This window comes from Vidua chalybeata, chromosome 21, assembly GCF_026979565.1.
Source record: "Vidua chalybeata isolate OUT-0048 chromosome 21, bVidCha1 merged haplotype, whole genome shotgun sequence".
Classification (NCBI taxonomy): domain Eukaryota; kingdom Metazoa; phylum Chordata; class Aves; order Passeriformes; family Viduidae; genus Vidua; species Vidua chalybeata.
This window is the reverse complement of record NC_071550.1, coordinates 10,780,350-10,804,049: the sequence shown is the minus strand read 5'-3', so window position 1 is coordinate 10,804,049 and position 23,700 is coordinate 10,780,350. Positions and strand designations below refer to the sequence as shown.

The window sequence follows — 23,700 nt, the reverse complement described above, 5'->3', positions numbered from 1 at the left end:
AAAAATATGGAAAAAGCCAGTCAAAGCTGAGACAAGATCCAAGATTAGATTTCCCCATTAGGTGAAGATCTGCTCACTGCAGGATTAAAATCCCTTTCGTGTCACTTGGCTCCAAATTAGTCTAGGGCAATTTAGATCTGGGTGCACAATGCTCTATCTGGCTCCTGAGATCCATCCAGCCTGGCCCTTCTCTGCAACTCGCAGGTTCACCTGGAGCTTTGGAGGGTAGGTGTAACCTTGCAAGAGAATCTTCCACAGCATGGGAGCCTTGGGAAGCCAGCTTTACCTGCCTTCCTTCTGGTTATTAGGATACTTCAAAAGATACCAGGTTTGCCTTAGCATCAGATTATCCTTAGAGGTGAGGATGATTTTGAAGACCAAGAAGAAAGTCCATTAAAAAATAAAGTAAACCAACCCAGAACACAACTGAAGCAGCTTTGAGAATCCACTGAGTCTCTCATTAGAAACATTTTGCTCTGCCCCTGAGGTACAACATTGCAGGATCTACTGCAGTCACTCAGGCTGCTGGGTGATCCTGTAAGGTTGGTATGAGAAGGATGCCACTGCTTTGCCTGATTCTGCAAAACTGCAGAGAAAATAGAAGCATCCACTTTTCCATCTCCTTCCAATTATCTGGAAAACTCAAAAGATAGGTTTAAGATTCTCTGCAAAGAGAAGCTTGCAGAAGACAAGATGGAATCATAGAATAATTTGGTTTAGAAGGGATCATCTTGTCCCAACTCTCCTGCAGTGAGCAGAGATATCTTCAACTGGGTCAGGCTGCTCAGAGCCTCCATCCAACCTGACCTGGTATTTTCCAGGGATGGAGCATGAAAGAACTGGGTAGGAACACAACAGGCACAGGGCACAATTTTAAGTAAATAAACTTGTATTAATTGCAAATAACTTGTTGCTTATAGGAGTAAGTGCAAAGGCAAAGGGTGGATCACCCAAAACCGGCACCTGCACACTCAGAACCTGCTGCATCCCAGAGATGGAATCTCCAGATTCTTTACCCCATGGATTGCCTGGAGCTGGAGTCAGAGTCCCTGGGGAGGAATGGCTGGATGCACACAGCCCTTCTTCAGAGAGGCCACACAGGAGAGAGCCAGGCTTGGGCCAGCCTGGGCCACTGCCTGAAGTCCTGCAAAGGCCCTGCCCGAGGTGCAGTGGGCAGTGCTGCCAGGCAAGGACTGCTGGGGACAGCACATGGTGGGTCCCACCAGCTCTCAGTGCACAGGCTGCAAAAATTCTCAGGTAAAGGAGCATGTCCAGCACATCTAGAACTAATTCCAGCCCCAGCTGCTGACCTGCTGTGCCACACAGGTGTGTGCAGGTGCTACAGCAGGTAGGAAAGCAAGGTAATATGGGGAAATCAGCACGGCCACCCCATCGAGTGAGAGGGCTTAATAAAAGCTGCCTTTCAGAGAGGCTGCTGCTCATGGACAGGAGCTAAAATGCTTCTCTAAGGACAGCCTGTGCGTTCTTTCCTTTCACACGAGGACAGATTTAACCAGAGACATTTTCAGTATGAATTTCTACTGGTTTTCCATTTTTAAAGATTTTCTGTATCTGCCTTATGACGGGCAACTTTAATCAGTCACTTCTCCAATCAAGTCCTAATTAAATGGCATCATTAAATCAAAGACTGCAAGCTGGTAGCATCTCACAGCAGATAAACAGAACCACAGAATCATAGAATCATTACGTCTGGGAAGGACCTTCAGGTCATCGAGTCCAACCACAAACCCAACATTGCCAACTCCACCACTAAATCTGGTCAGCCAGAGGGGAGCCAGTGGATTGTGGTGCCAGGGGCCCTGCTCTCACACCTCTGCAGATCTGGCATGATAAACTCACCATGACAAGTCCAAGATAAAATATTTAGTCAATAACAACAGCACAAGATGAAGCATAACACAGGACAAAGGTTTCACATCCATGGGAATGGGGGTTGCCAAACCAATTCCTGCTACATGTGCTAACCTAAACAAAAAAAAAAAAAAATAAAATCCGTAACTGCCCAAGCACAGCTGAGGAAGTTCTCAGGCTTTTAAGCTTGATCCCAAATAACAGAGGGTGAAGGACCAGACCCATCTGCCCACCAACACTTGAAGCCACTTTAACAAAGAGAAGGAATGAGAACAATAAGGAGCAAATGCCAGGTGTTGTAGGAGTTCTTGGCACAAGGAGAAGTGTAGTATGACTGATAAATCATTTGAGTGAAAAGACTTTAATGAAGAGCAAATACTAATGCTATACACTCTTAGATGTTCCTAGTGACACCAGTTTGAGACTGTGCTGGGACAACACCCAAACCATCTGTCTTGTACTCAGTGACCAGGATCCAAACCCTCTGCTGGCCTTTGCAATAACATTCCCAAGTTTTTGGGCGTAGGGTGGTCAACATTCAACTTTGATTCAATCAGGACCAGCCAGATATCAGACAGGGTGGGAGGAGTTTATTTTTATCTTTGATTATCCAAGCCCAGATCAAAGGCTCTGCAATACAGTAACACTCCAAGTGCTTTTGATAGTGAAAGGATGTTTGTCTGGTCACCATAGAGAAAGCAATGTCAAACATCCTGTCCGTGGCACGATAAGGGATGGGGATGAGAAGTGGAGATGGGGCTCTGGGGGGAGGCACTGAGAACCAGTTTGTTTAAATAACTTGTGCAAGTTTGGCAGGGAGGAGATATTAATTATTTCTGCAGAAGTTAGAGCCTGCCCCGGATTCAGGCCAAGCAGACATCTGAAGAGGAAACATCCTGCACACCAGGCTGGGTGATCCATGCACATTTGATAGCACACACTGTGTGGCCTGGATATCTCTATTGACTCCCTCGAAGGCAGGGGGGCCCTCTGGGAGACCTGGACAAATCAGAAAGCTGTGCAATCACTGACCAGAGGAAGTTCAACAATGGAAAGTGACAGATTCTGCACTTGGGATGGGGCAACCCTGGATGTACAAACAGACTGGGGAATGAGATGCTGGAGAGCAGTGTCACAGGAGGGGACTTGGGGGTCCTGGTTGAAAGAAGGTTGAATGTGAGTCAGCAGTGCCCTGGAGCCAGGAGGGACATTTGTGTCTTGGGGGCATCAGGCCCAGCACCATGGGCTGGTCAAGGGAGGGGAGTGTCCCACTCTGCTCTGGGCTGGGGTGGCCCCACCTTGAACCCTGATAGCAGTTTTGGGCACTACAAAATAAGAAAGACACTAGGCCATTAGAGATTGTCCAAAGGAGAGCAACAAAGATGGTGAAGGGCCTTGAGGGGAAGCTGTATAAGACTTGGTCTGTTCAGCCTGGAGAAAAGGAGACTGAGGGGAGACCTCATTGTAGCTACAACTTCCTGGGGAGGGGAAAAGGAGAGGCAGACACTGATCTCTGCTCTCTGCGACCAGGGACAGGGCCTGAGGGGATGAAGTTGTGTCAGGGCAGGTCAGGCTGGAGAGCAGGAAAGGTTCTTCCCCCAGAGGGTGCTGGCACTGCCCAGGCTCCCCAGGGAATGGGCACGGCCCCAAGGCTGCCAGAGCTCCAGGAGCTGCCTGGGATGCCCAGGGTGGAATTGTTGGGGTACCTGTGCAGGGCCAGGAGCTGTTCTCAATGATCCTTGTGGGTCCTTTCCAGCTCAGGGGATTCTGTGATTCTGTGATCTGCACTCCTGGGATAGCAGAAATGTGTCTGAAATGCAACAGCATTTATCTCTCATGCAGTAGGCAGAAAGGCAGAGTTATTATGGGAGCCCAGAGCAATACTCATGGTCCCCTCTTCCTTTCCCAAACATCACTGCAAGTTGTGGCTGATCACCTTTGAGTCACCTCACAAGGCCAGCCAGGATGTTACATGGCCATTGATTAAGGACATTCTCCCTTCTGTATTGAACAGCCATCTTTGGATTATGGTTCTGCCCAACTGACCTGGACACAAGGCAGACAAATACATTCCTGTAAGCCCAAACTGGAGTGCATTAGAAATCTAAGTGAATGTTGGCTCCTTTCACTGACTTTTGTCTTGTTGCTAACACACAGCTTCCCCCAAGACACTTGGTCATGGCTTTGGGGGTTGGAGATGATCTTTAGGGCCCCTTCTAAGCCAAAGCAAACCATTCCGTGATTCTATGATCTTTACCCTCCACTTGTGTTCTTCTCACTTGAGCTGCCCCAGCTGCCAATGGCACAAACAGACACATGTAAGAGTGAGATCATAGCAGTCTCTGCTCCCTTCCTGTCTCCTGGAATTGGAGAACCAAGGCCACACACCACTGGAGGGATCAGTTGATTCCAGCTGCCAGAGCTCAGGGTGACCCAAAGAGCTGGGACTCAGCATAGGGATGGAAAGAGGGACCCATGGGGCAGCTCCTGCAGCCTGAGAACCACTGCAGCTTCCTAGTAAGCCCCATCACATCCCCATGGACATGGGAGCTGTGAACTCACCTCAGCAGCTTTCCTATGGTCATCCTCATTGTCCAGCAGCCGGACATCCACGCCCAGGCAGCGCAGGTAGCGCCCCAGGCCCTGCAGCATGTTGTCACAGACCACGCTGAACTCCTGGGGGGAGATGGAGGCAGGGGGGCGTGAGGGCTCCGTTCTGGGTCCTTGACATTCCTAGAGAAAGCAGGAAGATCCATAAGGAGCAGAAGTCTGATTCCCAGTATATTTGTGTTTTTACTCCCTGTGTTAGTTCACCCACCATGGCACATCCAACTGCCTCCTTCCACCTGTGTCACCACTCCCCCATGCTCTGCAGCACCTCGAGATCCTCATTCCCATCCTTTCCATATTGCCATCACCACCTGGGCAGGGGGCAGAACATGATGGGGCTAATTCTGAATTCACCATTCTCTCACTGACCAGTTGGCCACCTGATCCAGGAACCTGCAGCCTTTCCCTGGAGAAGTGCCAACCTGGCCTCCAGTGCTCTGCACAGACATTCATCTTCAAGAAGTCACAGAAACATAGTCAAGGCTAATTTAGTCCCCTAAATTAGTCTGCAATTAATAAACATGTGATAAAACTATGATTCAGGACAGACAGAGGGAGAAACAGGTAGACAAAGCAACCACGTCAACTCTGTTGTCTTTGGAAGGTTAAAAATAGGCAGTGCCTGAATTCTGTTTGTTTTATTTCAAATGTCTGCTGCTGGGGGAGTTCCTGCACTTGGAGGACTTTGGCTTTGGGAGGCTCTCAGAAGTACAATAGCTAAATTCATGGAGAAGGGAAGTTATTAAGGAACTTCCAATGTCCAGCTTTTGACACCAGGAACTTGAATCAGCTGGGATGACTGAAGGACACTGCCAGCAACTATGCAGGGAGCCAGCACTGCAGATCAGTTCTGCAGGATCTGGCCCCAAGCTGGGAATGCTGTGGCACACCAGGCAGCTCCACCTGAGCTCTCCATGGGAACCAGCTCAGGTCCAGGAGCAACACTAGTGTGATGCTGCAGTTCCCAGCAGCTGGTCCCTGCAGCCAGGGCTCTGCAGCACTGGGCAGACTGGGCTGTCACCAGCTCCTGGAGGGCCCTGGTCGATGCAGCTGTGACACCAGAGCACGTCACAAGGGATGGAGCTGCCCCTGAAGCTGAGGTGGTTGGAGACACTACCCCTGGCTGCTGCTGCTGTTCAAACAGATGTGCAGGAGCTGCAGCTGGCTCTCAGCCAGTGTTTATCCAGTGGCCAGCACTGTCATACAGAGCTTTCTTCTCACATTTCATGCCAGCAGAGAGCAAAAAGCTTATAAAGGAAAATAGAGTCATTAGCCCCACTTCAGACAAAGAAACACTGGGAAAGAGAGCTTGGAGTCATGAAGGATGCAGTCAGGACAAGTCTGCTTTTTTTGGTGTCCCGGGACAGGTTTTACCAACTGCCTCTTGGCTGATGAATCTGACTGTACAGAACACAAAGATGACCCGTGGGTTTCCAAGGTGATTGCAGCCTGAAGTGCTCACTTTTCCTACCTCTGCAGCAGCCACCCAGCTTTGCTGCAACACACAGCATTCCCATGAACGCAGTGCTCAGGGAGCAGCTCCGTGTTCTCCTGCCTGCTGAAGGCCAAGGGATGCTGCACATTTACACACAGGTGGACACAGTCAGCTGCATCTCAGCCCAGCCATGGAAAGGGGCACTGACTTCAGGAGCTCCACACACACTTGGGGCTCCTCAGGACACACAGATACACATGGTAGGTCTTCTCAGGCAATAACAAAATGGGATTTGAGCCAAGGTTTCCAAAGGTGCACAAACCACTGAATGGTTCCATTTTAAATGTAAAATGTTATTACTGAGAGGCACCAGTCACATTTCAGGATACTTAAGCAGAGTTGCACAGCTCTGGTGGAGTTTTAAGGCTCTACCACAAGACAAATTTCTGGGAGAGGCCTCTCATGGAATGTGGTGGTGGGCAGGGAGGCAGAGACAAGCCTTCAGCAGAAATGCATTTTTGATGGATCATTTTCTTTTAACTTTGCAGACTTCTACTCCAGAAACAGTAAAGGAGATATTCCCAGTGTGAAAGCAAGGTGTGGAAGCTCAGTAAAAAGGAAAAGTAAGGAAGTAAGAGTTTTGAAACTTTGGCCACAGAATCCAAACCCAAAATGTAGAAGGAGCATTTCCATGAGCAAGGCTCACTGGGCTTAGCACACAGATCTGCACCCACACTGTGCAAAGACAAGTGAACCTCAAAGAGCAGGGAAAGCTGGACCCAGGCAGGCCAAGAAGAGAGCAGAGTGTCCTGGGAGGGAGGGGTGAGGAGGATGTTTGCTGCAAGAGTCCTGCGAACAGCCATGCACAGTGAATGGTGTGACTGAGAGCAGCAGCACATGATTTGCAGGGGTCTTGAGCAACAAGGAGCTCTTTGAAGATGTTTACAAACCTGTCCAGAAGGTGATGGTGCTTCTTGTTTATTCAGCTGCTTCTTTGCCCTGGGTTTTTTGCTCTGTTTTCCCACCAGACTGTCTGTCAGGTCTGAACTCAGACCGAAGCTCTCAGGGTCCTTGCAGAGCCTCTCATAGATCTCCAGCAAGCAGTAGGCATCTGAGGCTGCAGGGAAGAGAATGAACCTCAGCTCATATGAGGCTCATTCAAAAGTAAACCAGAGGCTTTCCTGAGGCAAGGAAGAGCCCCCACCTTTGTAAAAGCCACTGTGAACAACTGTGAAGCTGCAACTCCCTCAGGTCATACCCTCAGCTTCAGGACTGACTCACTGAGCATCACAGCTGAACCCACAGTCACAGGAGGTCAAGGCAGCAGCTCCTAAAGACAGGCTCTGCCATCTTCATTCTAACCCAATAATCCAATGTAAACTGCAGTGTGGCTCTTCCAACCACCACCAGGTAACTCCAGTCAGCCCCTGCTCCTCACCATTGTCCCCAAGCCTGCCCACAGCTCCTTGTCACTCCTCTTGACAGGAAGGGAACTTCCCCAGGAGATGCAATATCTGAGCAGGTACTGCCTGAGCTGTTTGCAATCACCTGCCCACATTCACTGCCGTGTGCTGCTGCTCCCTGCAATGGCAATGGGAGAACTCTCCCAGCCAGTCTGACAAGTCCCAGTGATTAACTTTTGTGAGAACTGTGTCAGCTTCAAGGATAGTCGAATTTAACAAAGGGCTAGTTTGCATCAGCAGACTGTCCTTTGATGCACCAGGAAAAGATTTAGACCCAGACTTCTGACTCTGGGGTAATCAGCAATAAACTCTATGGATCCCTCCACAGCCCTGAGTCTCTGCTGCAGTTTCTGACACCACATCTGCCCATTTCAAACCCAGCTCTAACAAGCACCTCACTGTGACAAATGAACACAGCATTTGTTTCCCAGGAAGGCTGTGAAATGAGGCAGAAGGAAGTAGACTTTCCTCCTTTCAGTTACTGAGAGGACTTTCCACTGAGGTGATGTTTCATCAGACAAAATCTGCAAAGCACAGGAATTCCTTCATAAGGGAAATAATGAATCACTGGACAGTTTAAACTTCAACCATTAAAGTCATGTCCTCAAAAGGACAAACAAAACATGTGTTGACTCCTTTGAACAGGAACTAATCTGCAAAGCCATTTTCTTCCTCTGCTATTTAACGACTTTCCTGGGGACAGAGCACAAACACAGCCTGGGCTGGTCACCTGCAGCACCCAGCCAGGGCCAGACCTGCATAGAGGATCTGCTCCTCCCGGAGTGGCCGCTTCTCCCAGTTTGACAGCTGCTCTGTTTTATCTAGAGGCTTCCCCAGCACATGCTGCACCAGGAGGCTGAGTCCCTTCTCTGGCTGCCTGACCCCTCTCTCCTTGTGGCTGTGCTCCGGGGACAGTCCATCGACCTTCCGGCTGTCCTTCCCCCACTGCAGCTGATGGAAACAAAAAGATAGAAACCACCTGGTTATGAAGCAGCTCCCAAACCACCTCCTGTTCCAGCTGCTGGGGCCAGGCACAGCCCTGTCACATGCATATCGTGCCTGGTGTATTGAACCCCAGCCCTCAGACAAGGGCTGGGATGGCACGATATAAACACGGTGTTGGGTTGTTTCTTTAACAAACATACTTGCTGGAGAGAAGTCTCTTCCATAGCCAAGGAAGGGGAAAAAAGGGCATTCTTGTATAGCCCTGCACCAGAGCAGCAGGGCTGGGATGAGGTTCCTTAGGGGTCTGCAGGGTGCTCACCATGCTGGGGGCTGCTGGGCATCCACACAAGAAAGGACCAGCAGTGGCAGTTCAGCACCTTTCTCCTCCTCGTCCCAGTGGGAAAAGGCATTCCTGTGACACCCTGGGCAGCAGCTCTCTCTGCAGCTGCCATTTCTCAGCTTAAACTGAGGCAATGGCTGTTGGCAGCTATGTCAGCCCCTGCAGCACTTTCCAGGTTAAGCTATCAATCCCAAAGATCTGCTTCACCTCAACCCACAGCCTCAGAAACACTCTGTACATTTTACCCATTAAAATGGTTGTGCTGAACATTTTTGCAGACTGCTGAAAGCTCCTGTGTGCAAATTCAGGGACAGCTGTGCTTCAGCTGACCAGAAATTCCTGTGCTGAACCCACCAGCAGCCCTCCTAGGAACATCAGAGTTCTGTACAAATCATTAACTCCACTACATCTGCTTCAATAATGCATGGCCTTGCAGTAGCAGAATTTCTACAAGAACTTCCTAAGTATAACTTGTGCTGAGAAACCTTGTCCTGGCTGAATGGAGCTGGGTCTCCAAGAGTTTTTCACAGCTTGTATAAAGGCTGTGGAAAAGCTGTCAGTATCATAAGCTTTAACATTTTAGTTGATGAAAACAAAAGATTTCTGTCTTCCTTTACAGAACCCCAACACCTCAAACCATCGGGAGGAAATGGTCTCTTTACTCATGCAGCCATCTCCCTGCCAATCCAGGATGCAAACAGGATTCAGGACAGTTATCCACCAGCACATGCAGGAGACACCATTTCCCACATCTCCATGTGTTTATCCTTACTTGTTTGTCCACTGCAAGAAGATCCACCACACCTTGCATTTGCTTCTCTGTGTCTTTCAGAGCAGAACATGTGGCTGCAAGGCTGCTGAGGTCTCCAGACATCCCATAACCTGAAGACAAAAAAAGCCCAAATCACACAGGTAGGAAAACTCAAATCACGCTTAATGCACTGCAGCTTCTTCTAGTTCAGAGTCAAAATGCTGACAAAATATTTATAAGCATTGGTGGGAAGACTGTTCAAACAGGGAACAAGACTGGGTCCTGTCTCTTCTGTTCCTAAGAGACACTCCTGCAGATCAAGGGAAAAGAGAGGTGCGTGAAAAATGCTGAGTTTAAGATCAACTTACTTAAAATCAGGGAAAGGTATTTATGAATTTGCCTCTGAAATCCAGGTTTAGCAGCTCCTGATAAAAGCCTCCAAAAACCATGTATGATAATTCAGAGATCTCTGGTGTCCAGCACAGCAGCTCTGGGACAGGGACAGCACACCCAGAAAGCTCTGCCCACCAGAATTACCTGAACCACTGAAGGGTGGGTGTCAGCTGGGGATTACTACAGAGCTAGGACAATCCCAAGTCTGAGAGTGCAAGTTATATCAGGAATCCTCGATCTGATCTGAAATGGGGAGATATAATGGCAGGGACCTGTGTCAGGGGAGAGTCAGGCTGGAGACCAGGGAAAGGTTCTTCCCCCAGAGGGTGCTGGCACTGCCCAGGCTCCCCAGGGAATGGGCACGGCCCCGAGGCTGCCAGAGCTCCAGGAGCGTTTGGCCAGTGCTGCCAGGGATGCCCAGGGTGGGGTTGTTGGGGTGTCTATGCAGGGCAGGAGCTGCATGGATGATCCTGGTGAGTCTCTTCCAGCTCAAGATTTTCTGTGGTTCTCTGATCCTGTATTTCTATCACTCCCAGTTACACTAGTCACTGTTTCCTGGCCTGGCAGTGCCTGAACACTCAGGGCTACAAAAGCTGGTTCCATGGCAAGTGGATTTAAGGAATGACAACACCAAGAGGCTCTAGGAATGACAAAGATGACAAAACAGGAGGTGTGAAGTCCCGAGGTGGGGAAGAGAGAGGGGTGTTACCTAGTTTAGTGATGGTTGCATCTGAATAGAGCATCTGGATGAAATGGGGAAGCTTCTCCTTTTCCCCCTCAGCCTCAGCTTGCTCGAGGAGCTGTGGCAGGTCCAACAGGAACACCTCATCCTTCAGTGCAAGTTGCAGGAGGGCAACACGGGGCTTCCCCACCATGCCAAAGGAAGGCTTCCACTCCATGTCCACACCAACGACCTGCCCAGGCTGCAATACAGACACTTTCTGCACCCAGAGCCTGTCTGTGCTTGAGAGGAGCCTGGAGAATCTGTCCAGGACATGAGCATTTCCTCCCCAGCACCAGCAGCTCTTTGTGCAAACTGCCACAGACACAGGGAAATCTCATAGCACCTGCATCACCCAGGGGAACCTTCCCTGGCACAATTCCTAACACCTTCCCCAAACCAGACCAGCTTAAAGGAGCAGCTGTTCATGGCTTGGGGAGGTAGGCAGTGGATGGCAGTGGCCACATCCAACTCTGTGTCTCAGCCTGACATGGGGTTCCAGCTCCCTGACCCTGCCAGGCCAATCCCAGGTAACACTCACCTGCAGCACCTTCTCCCAGCACTGCAGCATCTCCTCCCATGTCTGCAGAAAGTGAATATTTTCCCGTGGAATAGGAAGCTGGTAATAGTCCTTCTTCCTACTGGCCTCATAATTACCTGCTTTTGTGACCTCTTCCACCCTGCACAGAATGAGATGCAACAGTTTGAAGCCATGGAAGGCCAGAAGGAAATCCTGGATTGGAGCAAGAGGGTTAAGTTTTACTCCCCTTATTTCACCCTGACCCTCTCTTTCCCCATGACACTCAGTTCTTTCTCAGAGAAAAGAAAGTAATCAAAAAAGATCCAGCTCCCTTGGACAGATCACACATTTCCAGATAGTCTCTCCCATAGAGACTTGAAATGGTTCATTATTTGGGAAACTATTAGTAACCTTATGTTTGGGAGGCTATGTGCCCAATTTTGCAGCTCTCCCTGCACACTCTTTCCTGTGGGTTTGTGTGCATGGGGAAGTCAATATTTGTGTAAAATATTTAATGAAGGTGTGCAGCCTCAGGTCTCCAGGAATATTCTCACCTGCAAAGCTCAGGAGCCCTGTGTGGTGTGACCAGAGACAGATGATGTCATTTATATGCTGGTGCCACCTTGTTGTGCGCAGTGTGAACTCCCTCTGGGAACCTGTGGCTGTGTTACTCAATAGACAGGGCAGCCAGACTGTTTTATGGGTTTCATGGCTCTGCTGACTTTATAGCAGCTACCACAGCAGGTATCATGACTGGTTGAGTAAACTGCAGTACAAAGGGGTTTATTCATCCATCCCAGGGATGAAGGGCACACAGGGCAAAGCACACCCTCACCTGCCTTCCCTCCACAGCACAGGATTCCCACAGCACAGAGATGTAGTGATGGGTTTTATCTCTGGATGCACAGTCTGTGGCTCAGCCACACACTTGTAATCACCCCTTTGTGTTTTGAGGGCTTATCCCTCATGGAAAAACCTCCTGGCTCCCAGCTGGTGGCTGCTGTGGCTTCAGGAGGGAGGAGGAGGAGGGCAGGTCTGGCAGTGCTTTGGAGCGAGGTAGGAGCATATCCAAGACAGACAAGAGTTTCCTGTGCTCCAAAAAAGCTGTGGACCCTCTGGAGAAGTGTTTTGAGGTTGATTACATCTGTGTTGTATTTTCTGAGGTGATACAGTACTTGAACAAGTGCAGATCTGCATGAGGAGAAAGAGCAGATACACCAAACCAGGATCCCTGAACATGAACTGTTCAAGGCCATCTGTGAGACCTTTCCAAAATCATCAGCATTAAAAAGTAATAATTAGTAAAACTTTGACAGATCTACAATCACCTCAGTAAAATAGATGAGTATTTGCACTGTTGATCTGGCAGAGGAAGTGTAAGAACCCTCAGCAGCATGCAATCTCACAGAGCTTCTGTGTACTCAGGATGAGTTTAAAATGCCCCTTTCATGGACATTTCCAGGCTTATGACAAACAAATGCAGTGTGCAGGGCCACAATGGGATCCAAGTATATGGAGGAAGTCTTTGCAAACTTCTGCCCCCATGGACGCATCACGGCAGACAATTTTAAGCAAATATACATTGTTTGTATGAAAAGCAATCTGCATGGAAAAGGCACCAAACATGATATTTACCTGTCCTGGATGTGCAGCTTCTGAAGCTCCTCAGCCACAGCCTGAGGCAGCATCTCGGGGGGCACGCAGCAGCGCTGCGCCCACCGTGCCGCCCCGCGCGCATCACAGTGACGGAGCAGCGACTGCACCAGCTGTTCTTGGAGCCACCGGTTATCCCCAACTGTGCTCTGCAAGGGCAGGGGAGGAGGGCAGACTGTCAGTGCAACTTCCATCATGGGGGTTTCTCCTCCTCCCAGGAGGCATCCTCATTTTAAAAACCTTATTCCTTATATCTAGTCCGTATCTCCCCTATTTTAGTTTAAAATCAGCTCAAGTTCTGTTGCAACAGGTCCTGCTAAAAACTCTGTCCCCATCTTTTTTCTTGGCCCCCTTTAAGTACTGAAAGGTCTCCTTGGAGCCTTCTCCAGGTGAGCACCCCCAGCTCTCCCAGCCTGTCTCCAGAGCAGAGGGGCTCCAGACCCTGGAGCATCTTCTTGGGATGGCTTTCTTAGGATAGACATTCCTCATGTCTCCAGGACAGACGGTTGTATGGAGTCTCCTGCATCCTTGGAAGTATTTGCACGGATCGTTGCGATTGCCAGTCATCCATAGGTGACTATGGATGGGATTGCCAGCCATCCATAGGGCAGGGAGGGCACATCAGCGAAGCTTTCCTGAGTGGTGTTCAGAGCCAGGAAAAGGCTGACATCACCCTCCAGCCTCCTGCCCCTAGTGCTGTTAGATGGGGGCTCTGGGACCCCCCGCACCAAGCACAGCCACGGGTGGAGTCCAGGCTGGCAGTGGTGGCAGCCTGTACTGGAATTCAGCTGGATGAAATGTGTAAGTCCCACATCCAGCTGGGGTGAACAATGATTGCATAAGGGACTTCCTTCTCTCAGTGTCTGTACAAGGCCCTGTGAAGGTGAGAACTGGACCATTGCTTTGGGCCAAACACACTCTCAGGTGTCACTGTGTCACTCCCTGTGTTCACACCTGCAAACAGGGAGGGCACTTTAGGACATTCTCTCAGCTGTTCCCTGAAGGAAGGGAAGTGCCTTGGCTCACTGCAGAGCCTGGGGACACCAGCACAAACTTACCGTGCCTATGGTTTAAACCCAAACCCCAGCTCTGGCAGGAACATGGCACAGTGCCCACCCTGGCAGGGGTCAGCAGCCACTTGCAAGGGGCAGCAACAGTTGATGACAGCTGGATGCACTAGAGCTCTTCTGCCTTGTCCACCTCTGAGAGATGCAGGTGTAAGAGGAAATACAAGCATGGTAACACTGAGGGTCACACCAGCTCCATGGGGTGGGAGTTCCCTGCCTCCTCCCCAGCCAGCCCACACGTGCTGCAAACATCCCGGAGCCCCCATAGCCACGTAGCAACTTCTCCTCTCTGACCTAGTCATGGATCTGCCCTTGAAGTTAATATTGTCAAGAAAACTGCTAAAACAAGCTGAGTCCCTCCCTAGGACTGGCACTACGAACAAAAATTTCAGAGGAGTAAAATGCTCAGATCTGCACTGGAAGTCCATCCCCACCCTGCCTGTGCTGCTGTCATCTGCCATGTGTGCCCATCCGCACTGCTCAAGGGCCCAAGCCTGTTCCCAGGGAGGGCAGCACCTTGCTCCCTCTGCCCAGCATGTAGGAACAGCTCCCAGCTGGGTGGGAGGCTGTGGCCGTGGGGCCTCATTCCTCACATTCCTTCGGTAACTAAAAGGTGAGAATTTGTCTTCAAAGTAGACACAGAGATCAGGAAACAAATCTGTTGATGGCCCCAAGGTAAAAAGGAAGGGAAACAGAAAGCCAAGGAGAAAAAAAGAATGACCCCCACCCAGAGGTGCAGAAGGGGGCAGAGGCTCAGAACAGCTTGGAGGGATCTGGCACCCCAGGTAACAGCAGCCTGCTCACAAAATCTGCTGCCTCAGCACTCTGTCTGTACCCGGTGACTCTGCCAAATGCCAAACCACAGCTCTTCTCACAGATATGTGGAGGTACAGTTTTACTGCTGTTCCCAAGGGGCTGGGGGCACAGCAGGAGCCAGGGGGAACAGGACAGGGGTCCGGCAGCTCCCCAGGGGCTCAGGTACAGGAGGGAAGGGGCAGGGCAGGAAAAGGACAGGACACATTTTCCTGCTCATGCTTCTTGCCCTCTACATTTCCCCTGGCCATGCCAGTCCTGACCTTTGTGCCTCTCTCCCCTCTTTGCCTTCTGTGACTGAGCTCAGCCAAGCACTGAACACGTGAAGAGGGGCTGAGTTAAACCCTCCTGCACATCTGCCAAGCCACTTCTTAGAGTCCTTTCCAAAAAGAACATATTTTCTTACTAACATTGCAGAGCAATTCCCTCGTCTTGCTCCCCCTGTATCCATCCTATTGTCTTCCTGTCTTTTTTCTAAAACACAAACTCTTTGGTGTTGGAGCTCTCTTCAGTTCACCCCGAGTCAATTCTTAATAAATCTCATTGTGGCAGCTTTATTTCTGGAAATAATGAGGTGCAGATTTTTTAAATATTATTTTAATGATAACAGATTTCTTCTTTCAACCACAAAAAACAACTCTGTAAAGAAGGTTAATCTCTCCAGAGATATCCCCTCTTGCATTCTGAAACAGAAAATAGCTTTGTTCGTCTTTTTACTGAAAAAAAGAAAAAAAAAACAACATTGCTCTAAAGGGGAAAGGCTTCCACCGCAACAGCTCTGCAAGAGGCAAGAATGTGGAAACTTTGGCCCCAGAGATGTGGGCACAGATGCAGAGAGCAATGTTTCACCAGGGATGACATTTCATGTGCTTTGCTGTCAGTAAATGAACACTTCTCAAGAAGAAACTGGCACGGGTGTTCTGATCAACATCAGCAACACCTCCGAGCAGGAAAAGATTCTATAGAGTATGAGGCTTGTTTACATCCCTCTTGGAATTCTAGACATATCATACATTCTTTAATCCATAGGAGCACACAGAAACCCCTGACACCAACAATAACCCATGATTAAAGCTTTCCACAGTGATGGCTGCAGATTTCCTACCCGTAAATCCTGTTCTCACCGCCAAGGCTTCACAAAGCTCACACCAACCACGCAGGGCAAGCTCAGCAATGTCCTGACCTTAACCCATCAACCATTTTTCCATTAGTATCAATAATTTTGAAACCAAATATCCAATATCTCCCTTAGAAATCACCCTATCCAACCCTAGATCAGTTTTATCTGTATGTGTTAAGCTGCATTTCAATCCCAGCCAATTCTGCCCTTTGCCTCAACATCTTTTCCCAAAGAGGGACGTTATTCACACCACTGACATTGGCTATTTGCAGAGTCAGATTTTAATTTAACTTTTGAATGTCTTGGCCAATTTCCCCTGTTTTCAAGTGCTTCCAGAACCAACAAAACCCCCTCCTGCTAGTATAGAGAAAATGTCGAGAATATTTTAGAGTCAGCAATTTTAAAAGGGGAAAAAGAAAGCCAGACTTGAAAAGGACAAACCCCCGTCAGCAGTGGAGGGCACTGACAGCACTACTGAGTTCCCTGTGGTGTGGCAGGTACAGACACCCGTGCTTAAACATTCCCTGAACATGCCACTGTGGTACTGTCACTGCAACTTTATTGTATTTGTGCTCCAGGTTTCTGTTTCAAAGTTTCCATCATTTGTGCTGCATGGGGAGATGCTGCAGTGTCACTATCAGATGTCACTGAAGGGAACTCCTTGAAGCATAAGGGTGGAGTTGGGACCCTCAGAGCCAGCTTAGACCAGGGCCACAGCCTGTTCCCTAAGGGGAGGGGGATCCTGTCTTCTGGAGAGCCTACAGAGATCCTGGAATCCCAGAATGGTTTGGGTTGGAAGGGATGTTAAAGTTCCAACTCCCCTGCCATGGGCAGGGACACCTCCCACTAGCCCAGGTTGCTCCAAGCCCCATCCAACCTAGGCTTAGACACTGCCAGGGATCCAGGGGCAGCCACAGCTGCTCTGGGCACCCTGTGCCAGGGCCTGCCCACCCTCACAGGGAAGGATTTCTCCCTAATGTCTAAAATAACCCTGCCCTCCTTCAGCTTAAGGCCATTTCCCCTTGTCTTGTCACTGCCTGCCCATGTAAAGTCCGTCTCCCTCTTTCCCATAAACCCCCTTCAAGTCTCAACAGGCCACAGTAAGGTCTCCCTGGAGCTTCTCTTCCTTGGGCTGGACACCCCCAGCCCTACCAGCCTGGCTTCAGGGCAGGGGGGCTCCAGACCATCTCTGTGGCCTCCTCTGGACTCTCCCAACAGGTCAATGCCTTTGTGGTGCTGAAGACCCCAGAGCTGGACACCATGCTCCACGTGGGGTCTCACAAGGGCAGGGTGGAGGGAGGAAATCCTCTCCTTTGGATAAAAGAGGCCAAGTTTCCCTCCAGTCCGTCCTGAGCAAGGTTTCTGTGAAAGCAGCAGTCACTCGGCCACGGCCACCACCCACAGCCAGAGCCTGAGAACAGCCTGAGAACATGCTGCTTTCTCATCATTTGAGCTGCTCTCTCGCTCACTGGCACTGGGCACTCATTTATGAGCTGGAGAAGAGCAGAACAGGCTCCACTGAGAGCCCCGCAGGCCGGCTTTCCGATAGCGATCACTGCCGGAGCCGCGCTTCCCAGCGCGGCAGCCATTACCACATCAATGCCGGCCGAGGGGGCCTCATCCTCCTGCACAAAGCTTCGGCACCGCGGCTCCCCGCGGCATGCTCGGCCCCCCGGGGCATGTTCACACCACCTCGTTCCTGCTTTGTGAATCTGGACACTCGGCTTCCAGGCCCCCCGGTGCCTCTTCCAAAAGGCAATTCAGAGGAGTCTAACTTAGGATATCATCGGCAGGGATCAAGGCAAAGGCAACTTTAAAGTCAGCTTGCCTCTGTACTGGGGCTCCTCACAGGGAGCTGATTGTTCTGGGCAACCTGGAGGAAGCTGCTGGTTTGTGGTGAGCAGATGAACAATATTGTGTGACAGGATGCATCTGCTCCATGTTCCTGTGTGCCTCACACAACCACGGCCAAGTGGCAGCCAGAAGTGACAGCTTCTCTGGTAAAGCTCACCCCCACAGGGGCTTTATAGGTCCCTTCCAACCCAAACAATGCTGGGGTTCCATGAGATGGTCACTGGGTTGGAGCACATGGGGAGGCTGAGGGAGCAGGGCTTGTTCAGCATAGGGAAGTCCTGGGTTGATGCAGGGGAATATAATCCCCTCTTCAGTTTTGTTGGGGAGGACCATAGACAAGATGGAGTCAGATCCTCCCAGAAATTCCAGCCAGGCCAAAAAGTAAAAAAAATGGGACAGTGAGAGTGGCTAAGCACTGCAACAGGCACAGCAGGGCTCGGCAACACCTTGTCCCACAAAGCTGGCCCTGCTCTGAGCAGGAGGGCAGGGATGAGCTCTCAGAGAAGAGCTAATTTCAAACTGAAATGAGGCTCTGATTGTGTGATTAGCAGTGCCCCGCATTCCCCAGGCTCCTCTCCACACAGACAGGCGGCTTCTTGCAGCAGCTGCTGCTTTCAAGTCCCAAGCACCTCCCGGGCGAAGAACACCCAAGATCTCATTTACCCAGAATACAGGATGGTGCTGATCATACTCAACAGTAGTACACATAGATCCAAATACATTTCCTGCACTGGGATTCCTCCCAAATTTTTGTCAGGCAGGCCCCAAGGGAAGTAATTAATTTTGAACAGATTAAGTCATGGTGTCTCCAAAATCTGCACTGGCTGTCACAGATATGAGCAGGTACAGAGCAGAAGGAAAGAACCAAAGCAGCTTTCAGAGGCAGATCTGGAGAGAGAGTATTTTCAAAAAACACTGACCAAGTGGTTGAGACATTTCCTTCAGCACATTGTTGGACATCCTCCATGGACCTTCACGCAGCTCACAGAGCCACAGAACAGATGAACCTGCTGCTGGCAGCAGCTCCACAGGGCATGGACTCTTCCTTCCACAGAGATGAAAGGCTCCAAACAGGATGTTCCACTGAAGTGAATCTGGCATGGTCATTCCCAGATTTCACTTCAGTAGCTTCAGTAGTGGATAGTAATGTTTCTTGGCTGGACAAAGCACAAACCCAAACAGAAATGGAGGACCATGGAATGTCCTGAGCTGGGGGAGACCCACAAGAACCACACAGACACCCCAACAACCCCACCCTGGGCATCCCTGGCAGCTCTGGCCAAACGCTCCTGGAGCTCTGGCAGCCTTGGGGCCGTGCCCATTCCCTGGGGAGCCTGGGCAGTGCCAGCACCCTCTGGGGGAAGAACCTTTCCCTGATATCCAACCAAAAACATCCCAATAGATATTTAACAGGTTTAAGAGGGATGGTGCAATACTGTACAGGGACATTGCTCCCCTGTGCCCAAGGAACCATCTGGCACATAATCCCCCAAACACTTCAGGACAGGCTTCTCAATAAAGAGGGCACCATGGTACATCTGTGAGATAGCAAAGCTCATCCTGATGCTGGATCCCACTCCCCACTGACTGAAAAAGCTGCCCTAGAAAATCAGCTCTTACTGCCCATTTGGCCACTGCTGCTGCACAGAAGGTTTCAGGGAAGGGATCTTGTCCCATTGCTGCTGTCACTGCAGACTTCAGACAGATCCTCAGAGGAAGGCAGCCTAGGGCTGTGCTGGGACCAGTCAGCAGTGCCACTTGTCTTTGGGGCCACTTCAATTCCTGGTCTTGTTCAGCAGTGTCAGCATAGCCTGACACTGTGGGGACTTTCCCAGATCATAACCTCTTATTTTAACCCATAATTAACTAATTTTCCTCAATTACATCCTACAGCTCCAGATATGCTGATACACAAAATCACAACTCACCTGCAATACTTGTTATCCCTTCCACTTACCTGGTCAGGGAATGGCACAGGTGTAGCTCTGCAATGAGCTGTACTGTCCAACTAACCCCATTAAATTAACCTTTGCTTGAAGAGAAAAGAACTGTATGACATCCATAAACCCCCCCAAGATACAATTACATAGCAAATAGACTAAGGTAACTTTACCTACATGCTATTTCAGATATAATTTCTTTTCCCTTCTCTTCTGTGTGAAGTCTATCTTGAGGGTCTGTGCTTCCTCCTGAAATCTCTTTCTCACAACCACTGCAGAGGCACTTTCTGAATTCCAACCTAACCCTGGTGCCAGAGCTGTTGAATATTATTCATCCTAGGGATCAGCAAAGGACCAAGGACTTGGTCTGAATACAGAAGGCACAGATTTTTTATATGCTTCCAGATTTCTCACACCTCAGTCCCACGATGGCAGGCTGGAGATATTTTCTGGGAGCACTCCAGCACTTGACAAGACGGAAGATGAATGAGGATGGGGAAATTGGCCAAACTCTTTCAGAGCAGAGTACTGTGTTACTTATCACAGTAGATGCTTTGTCTAAGCCAAATGACACAGTGCATTGAAGACAAACTGGCAACCCTTATCTTCCCAGTGTATTTTGAAGTAGCATTTATCTCCCCACCTTTTGTCATCGTGTCACACACACACATGAATGAAGTGTCACGGGGCCAGTGGCAAATCCTGCTCTCCAGTTTAAGGAAATGGAGGCTCCCATCGTGTACTGGGTGACCTGCACTGCTGCTGAGCCTCACTGAGCCTGAGCCTCGGGTCACTAAACATAATTTCTCTGGGCTTTCCAGCCCCTCAGAATGTTTTTACAATCTAGGCACTTCCATAAATGTTCTACAGAAGTCACCGTCCAGGAACTCTACTCTGGTTTGTATCCTGGAGGATGGAAGCTTGCACAAGGAAAATACAGCTCTCTGCTGAGCTCTGGGGCTGCCTGAAGGGTGCATATCCAATCTGAGCATTCCAAATTCCAGCTTAACAGCAGCATGTGACATCGACTTGTGCTACAGGATCTGTCTGCAGGAATTCCACAGAGTGAGGAATTCCATGTGCTGCCAGAGCCAGGCCCACTGTGGGGACAGGGACAGGGCCCTGCAGCTCCACATCACTGCAGAGCTGCCAGAGCTGCAGAGCTGTGTGAAGGAGTGAAACCACTGCCTCTGTGCTTCTGCTAGGACCTGAACTCACAGGGTGACACCTCATCTGCTTGTCAGGATGTGCGTGAGCTAAGGTCACTCCAATGCCTTCTCAGTTGGTCTGGAGCCCTGGCATTAACCCTAACGAGCTAAACCAGTGTGACTTAACCCACCAATAACTCCAGTAAGTGTTCCCATATCCAGTCACATACATCATGAGAATCCATAGGCTCCATTTAGGAAAAAAGCCTCCTCTTTTCTATTTAGGAAAGCCTTCAAAGTAAATAAGCAAAAAAATCCTGACAATGGAAATACTTGCTCAGGAGCACAAACTCTTCCCATCATTAGTGTATGGAAAAGAGAGGCCCAAGGGACAAACACAGGTTACCACTGATTTCTGTTTTGCCATGCCCAAACCTCCCTAGCTCAGAGCCAAAGCAATAATCGGTATCTGTGCAAGATCTTTCCCAAAAGCAAAGCTTGGCAGTTGATTTTTCTCTACTTTAATCTCTTTTGCTACACTTTAGCTCCTGGTGGTTTTTGTTCTGAAGGAGAAATGCTTGAGAGGGTTGACTGAATGAACTCTGAAATTCGCACCCTGGCAAATTGGACTGATTTCCTAAATCCATAATTACAACATTCCTCAGAGATATGCATTCTTTCAGAGTGAACAAGGGAAGATTGGTTTCCTGTTTCTTCCCATTTACATGACTTCTCCGTCAAGAGGAACTTTTTTGTTTCTAAACAATCCTCTGTTTATGCGGTTCTCTTCTTGGCAGGGAACTGGGGAACTAATCGTGCCTAAAAGTATAATACAGCCAAACTATCAATTGCCAGCAGCCTGATTATCTGTGTGCAAGGCAGCTGATTTGCACAGGCTTTAGAAGCCAATATCCATCAGTGAGTGCTCAGACAGAGACCGATGGATTACAGAGGGTTTAAATAATCTGGGATGATTATTGAATGGCTGGATCATTTTACTGCTGGCTGGGTAAGAAGGGCAGAGAGGGTCTGTGTGTGTGTGTGTATGAAGGCTGAAAACTTAGTGACACTGGCCAAATGGAGCCCCCACACCTGCACAGCCCCAGCTCACAGCAGCTCCCTCAGGGCAAGGGCATTGTGGGGCTCCTGCCATGGAGCTGCAGGTAAGAACTGGCTCCCACCTACAAACAGACTACATGCAGAGCCCTCCTTGTCTGCTTTGGTTTTTATCAGTGAATCCATCCTCTCCTTCTGTGCTACCCTGGGAAGCAGGCAAGCTCCATGTCCCATCTTCCCCCTTGCCTTTCCCTATTTGGCTGCACAGGCCGGTGTCGGGGCTCTTGATAGGGTTCCCTTGGTCCTGGAGCAAAAGCAACATGAGGATTTGCCTGTTTGAAATGAGCCTGTCCTCATTTTTACTCTGTGGAATACAAACAGGAACTTTTGTTGTTCAGCTGGGAGAAGAGAAGGCTCTGGGGAGACCTTGTTGTGGCCCTTTGGTACCTGAAGGGGCTTATAGAAAAGACTGACTTTATATGGAGGCAGTGACGGGGTGAGGTGGAACAGTTTTAAACTGACAGAAGGAAGATTTTTATTAGATATTAGGCAGAAATTCTTCCCTGTGCTGCCCCTGGATCCCCGGAAGTGTCCAAGGCCAGGTTGGATGGGGCTTGGAACAACCTCGGATAGTGGAAGGTGTTCCTGCCCATGGCAGGGGAGTTTGAACAAGATGATTTTTAAAGTCCCTTCCAACTCAAACCAGTCTAGGATTCTGTGACTTCTGCCCTGTATTTGCTGCAGTTTGCAGTCACTAACAGGTATCCTGGACACCACTCCTGATGTTGATATGTTCCACACATTTTTGTAAGATTTTTGCATGATCATCATTCCTGTATAGTTTCCTACTCCTAGGATGCTTTTCCCACTTGGCAGAACTAAACCTCCCCCAGCACACCCCAGTGGAGTTGAACAGCTCACTGATGCTCTTAACTCCTTAATCTAACCCTGACCTCTCAACCTACAACCATAAGCCAATTAGCTCTTCTTTATACCATACCAAATCTCCTTCTGATGAAGCTGTGCTGCTGAGTGAATGCCTGCTAGTGACAGAAATGTAATTACAGTGCTTAGCAGCACGCTGGCCCTGGCTGGTGGCAGGCGGCTAAGGTCAGAATGTATCTCTAACACACATAAACAATTTAAAGGAGATTTTTCCTCCCCAGTGTGTTCTCTACAGTTTCCTCTCTTCACTCTCCAGTACTTAATTAGTTTGCACATTAAAGCTATTTGGCCATCAACTTTAAGACTGAAGTCCTGAGCTTTCCAAGGATCCTTTGCCAATCTCTCCCTGAAGCAGAATCGACACCCAGCTCTGCCAATCCCCAGCTTGGTCCTGTAGATCCACACTTCAGTAAATGGGGGCTGATTTTCTAAAGTTATTGAACAAACACATCTTACATCACTCCAGAGAAATTTTAGATTACTTCTAGAATTATTTTGGACATTTTTGACAATTTGGTAGATTGGACAGCAAATTATGGCAGTTTTTCTTGGCTTCTTTGTACCTACTGTAATATTACACCAGAATTAATCAGCATCTTCGTGCTTAACCACAATTTATTTATCTAGTAATGGCTGGATTTGTTATAAATAAAACCACTACAACTACAGTAGACACACCAGCCCTCCAGGCCTTACAGAGAATTAACACAGCCTAAGCCATGCAGGAAGTAGTTGGAAGTGTTTACATTTAACTGTACATGTCATCCTTTGACAGACTCTTCCTTAGCTGGGGAGGCTCGGAACACACTGGCTTTTCCTGTGTGCTTCTCCCACAGCAGCTGGGGGTTTGTTCAATGCAAAGTTCCCATTTCTTTTAGCCTAGCAATGCAAACCTCATTAGTACAGGTGCACATTTGCCTGCTCTCTCCTGAGAGCAGAACGCAGCTGCAGAACTGAATCATAGTCATGGAATCAGAATATCCTGAGCTGAAAGGGAACCACAAGGATCACTGAGTCCAGCTCCCGGAATTACGGGATGCTGTTCCTGAGACGG

At 49.3% G+C, this 23,700-nt stretch overlaps 1 protein-coding gene across 8 annotated transcripts in view; it reads right to left on the bottom strand.

Annotated features, from left to right (window-relative positions):
- Positions 1–23,700, bottom strand: part of EXD3 (exonuclease 3'-5' domain containing 3) — a 254,749-nt gene that overhangs the window by 121,749 nt on the left and 109,300 nt on the right. For 7 of the 8 annotated variants that reach the window (XM_053961998.1, XM_053961997.1, XM_053961999.1 and 4 more), the window contains 7 exons: positions 12,686–12,852; positions 11,072–11,210; positions 10,519–10,732; positions 9,438–9,547; positions 8,136–8,331; positions 6,868–7,034; positions 4,435–4,605 (listed from right to left, as the gene is read on the bottom strand). In XM_053961998.1, coding sequence (XP_053817973.1) covers positions 4,435–4,605; positions 6,868–7,034; positions 8,136–8,331; positions 9,438–9,547; positions 10,519–10,732; positions 11,072–11,210; positions 12,686–12,852 — 1,164 coding nt within the window. The remainder of the gene's footprint in view (positions 1–4,434; positions 4,606–6,867; positions 7,035–8,135; positions 8,332–9,437; positions 9,548–10,518; positions 10,733–11,071; positions 11,211–12,685; positions 12,853–23,700) is intronic. The other variant, XM_053962003.1, reaches the window with a different exon arrangement.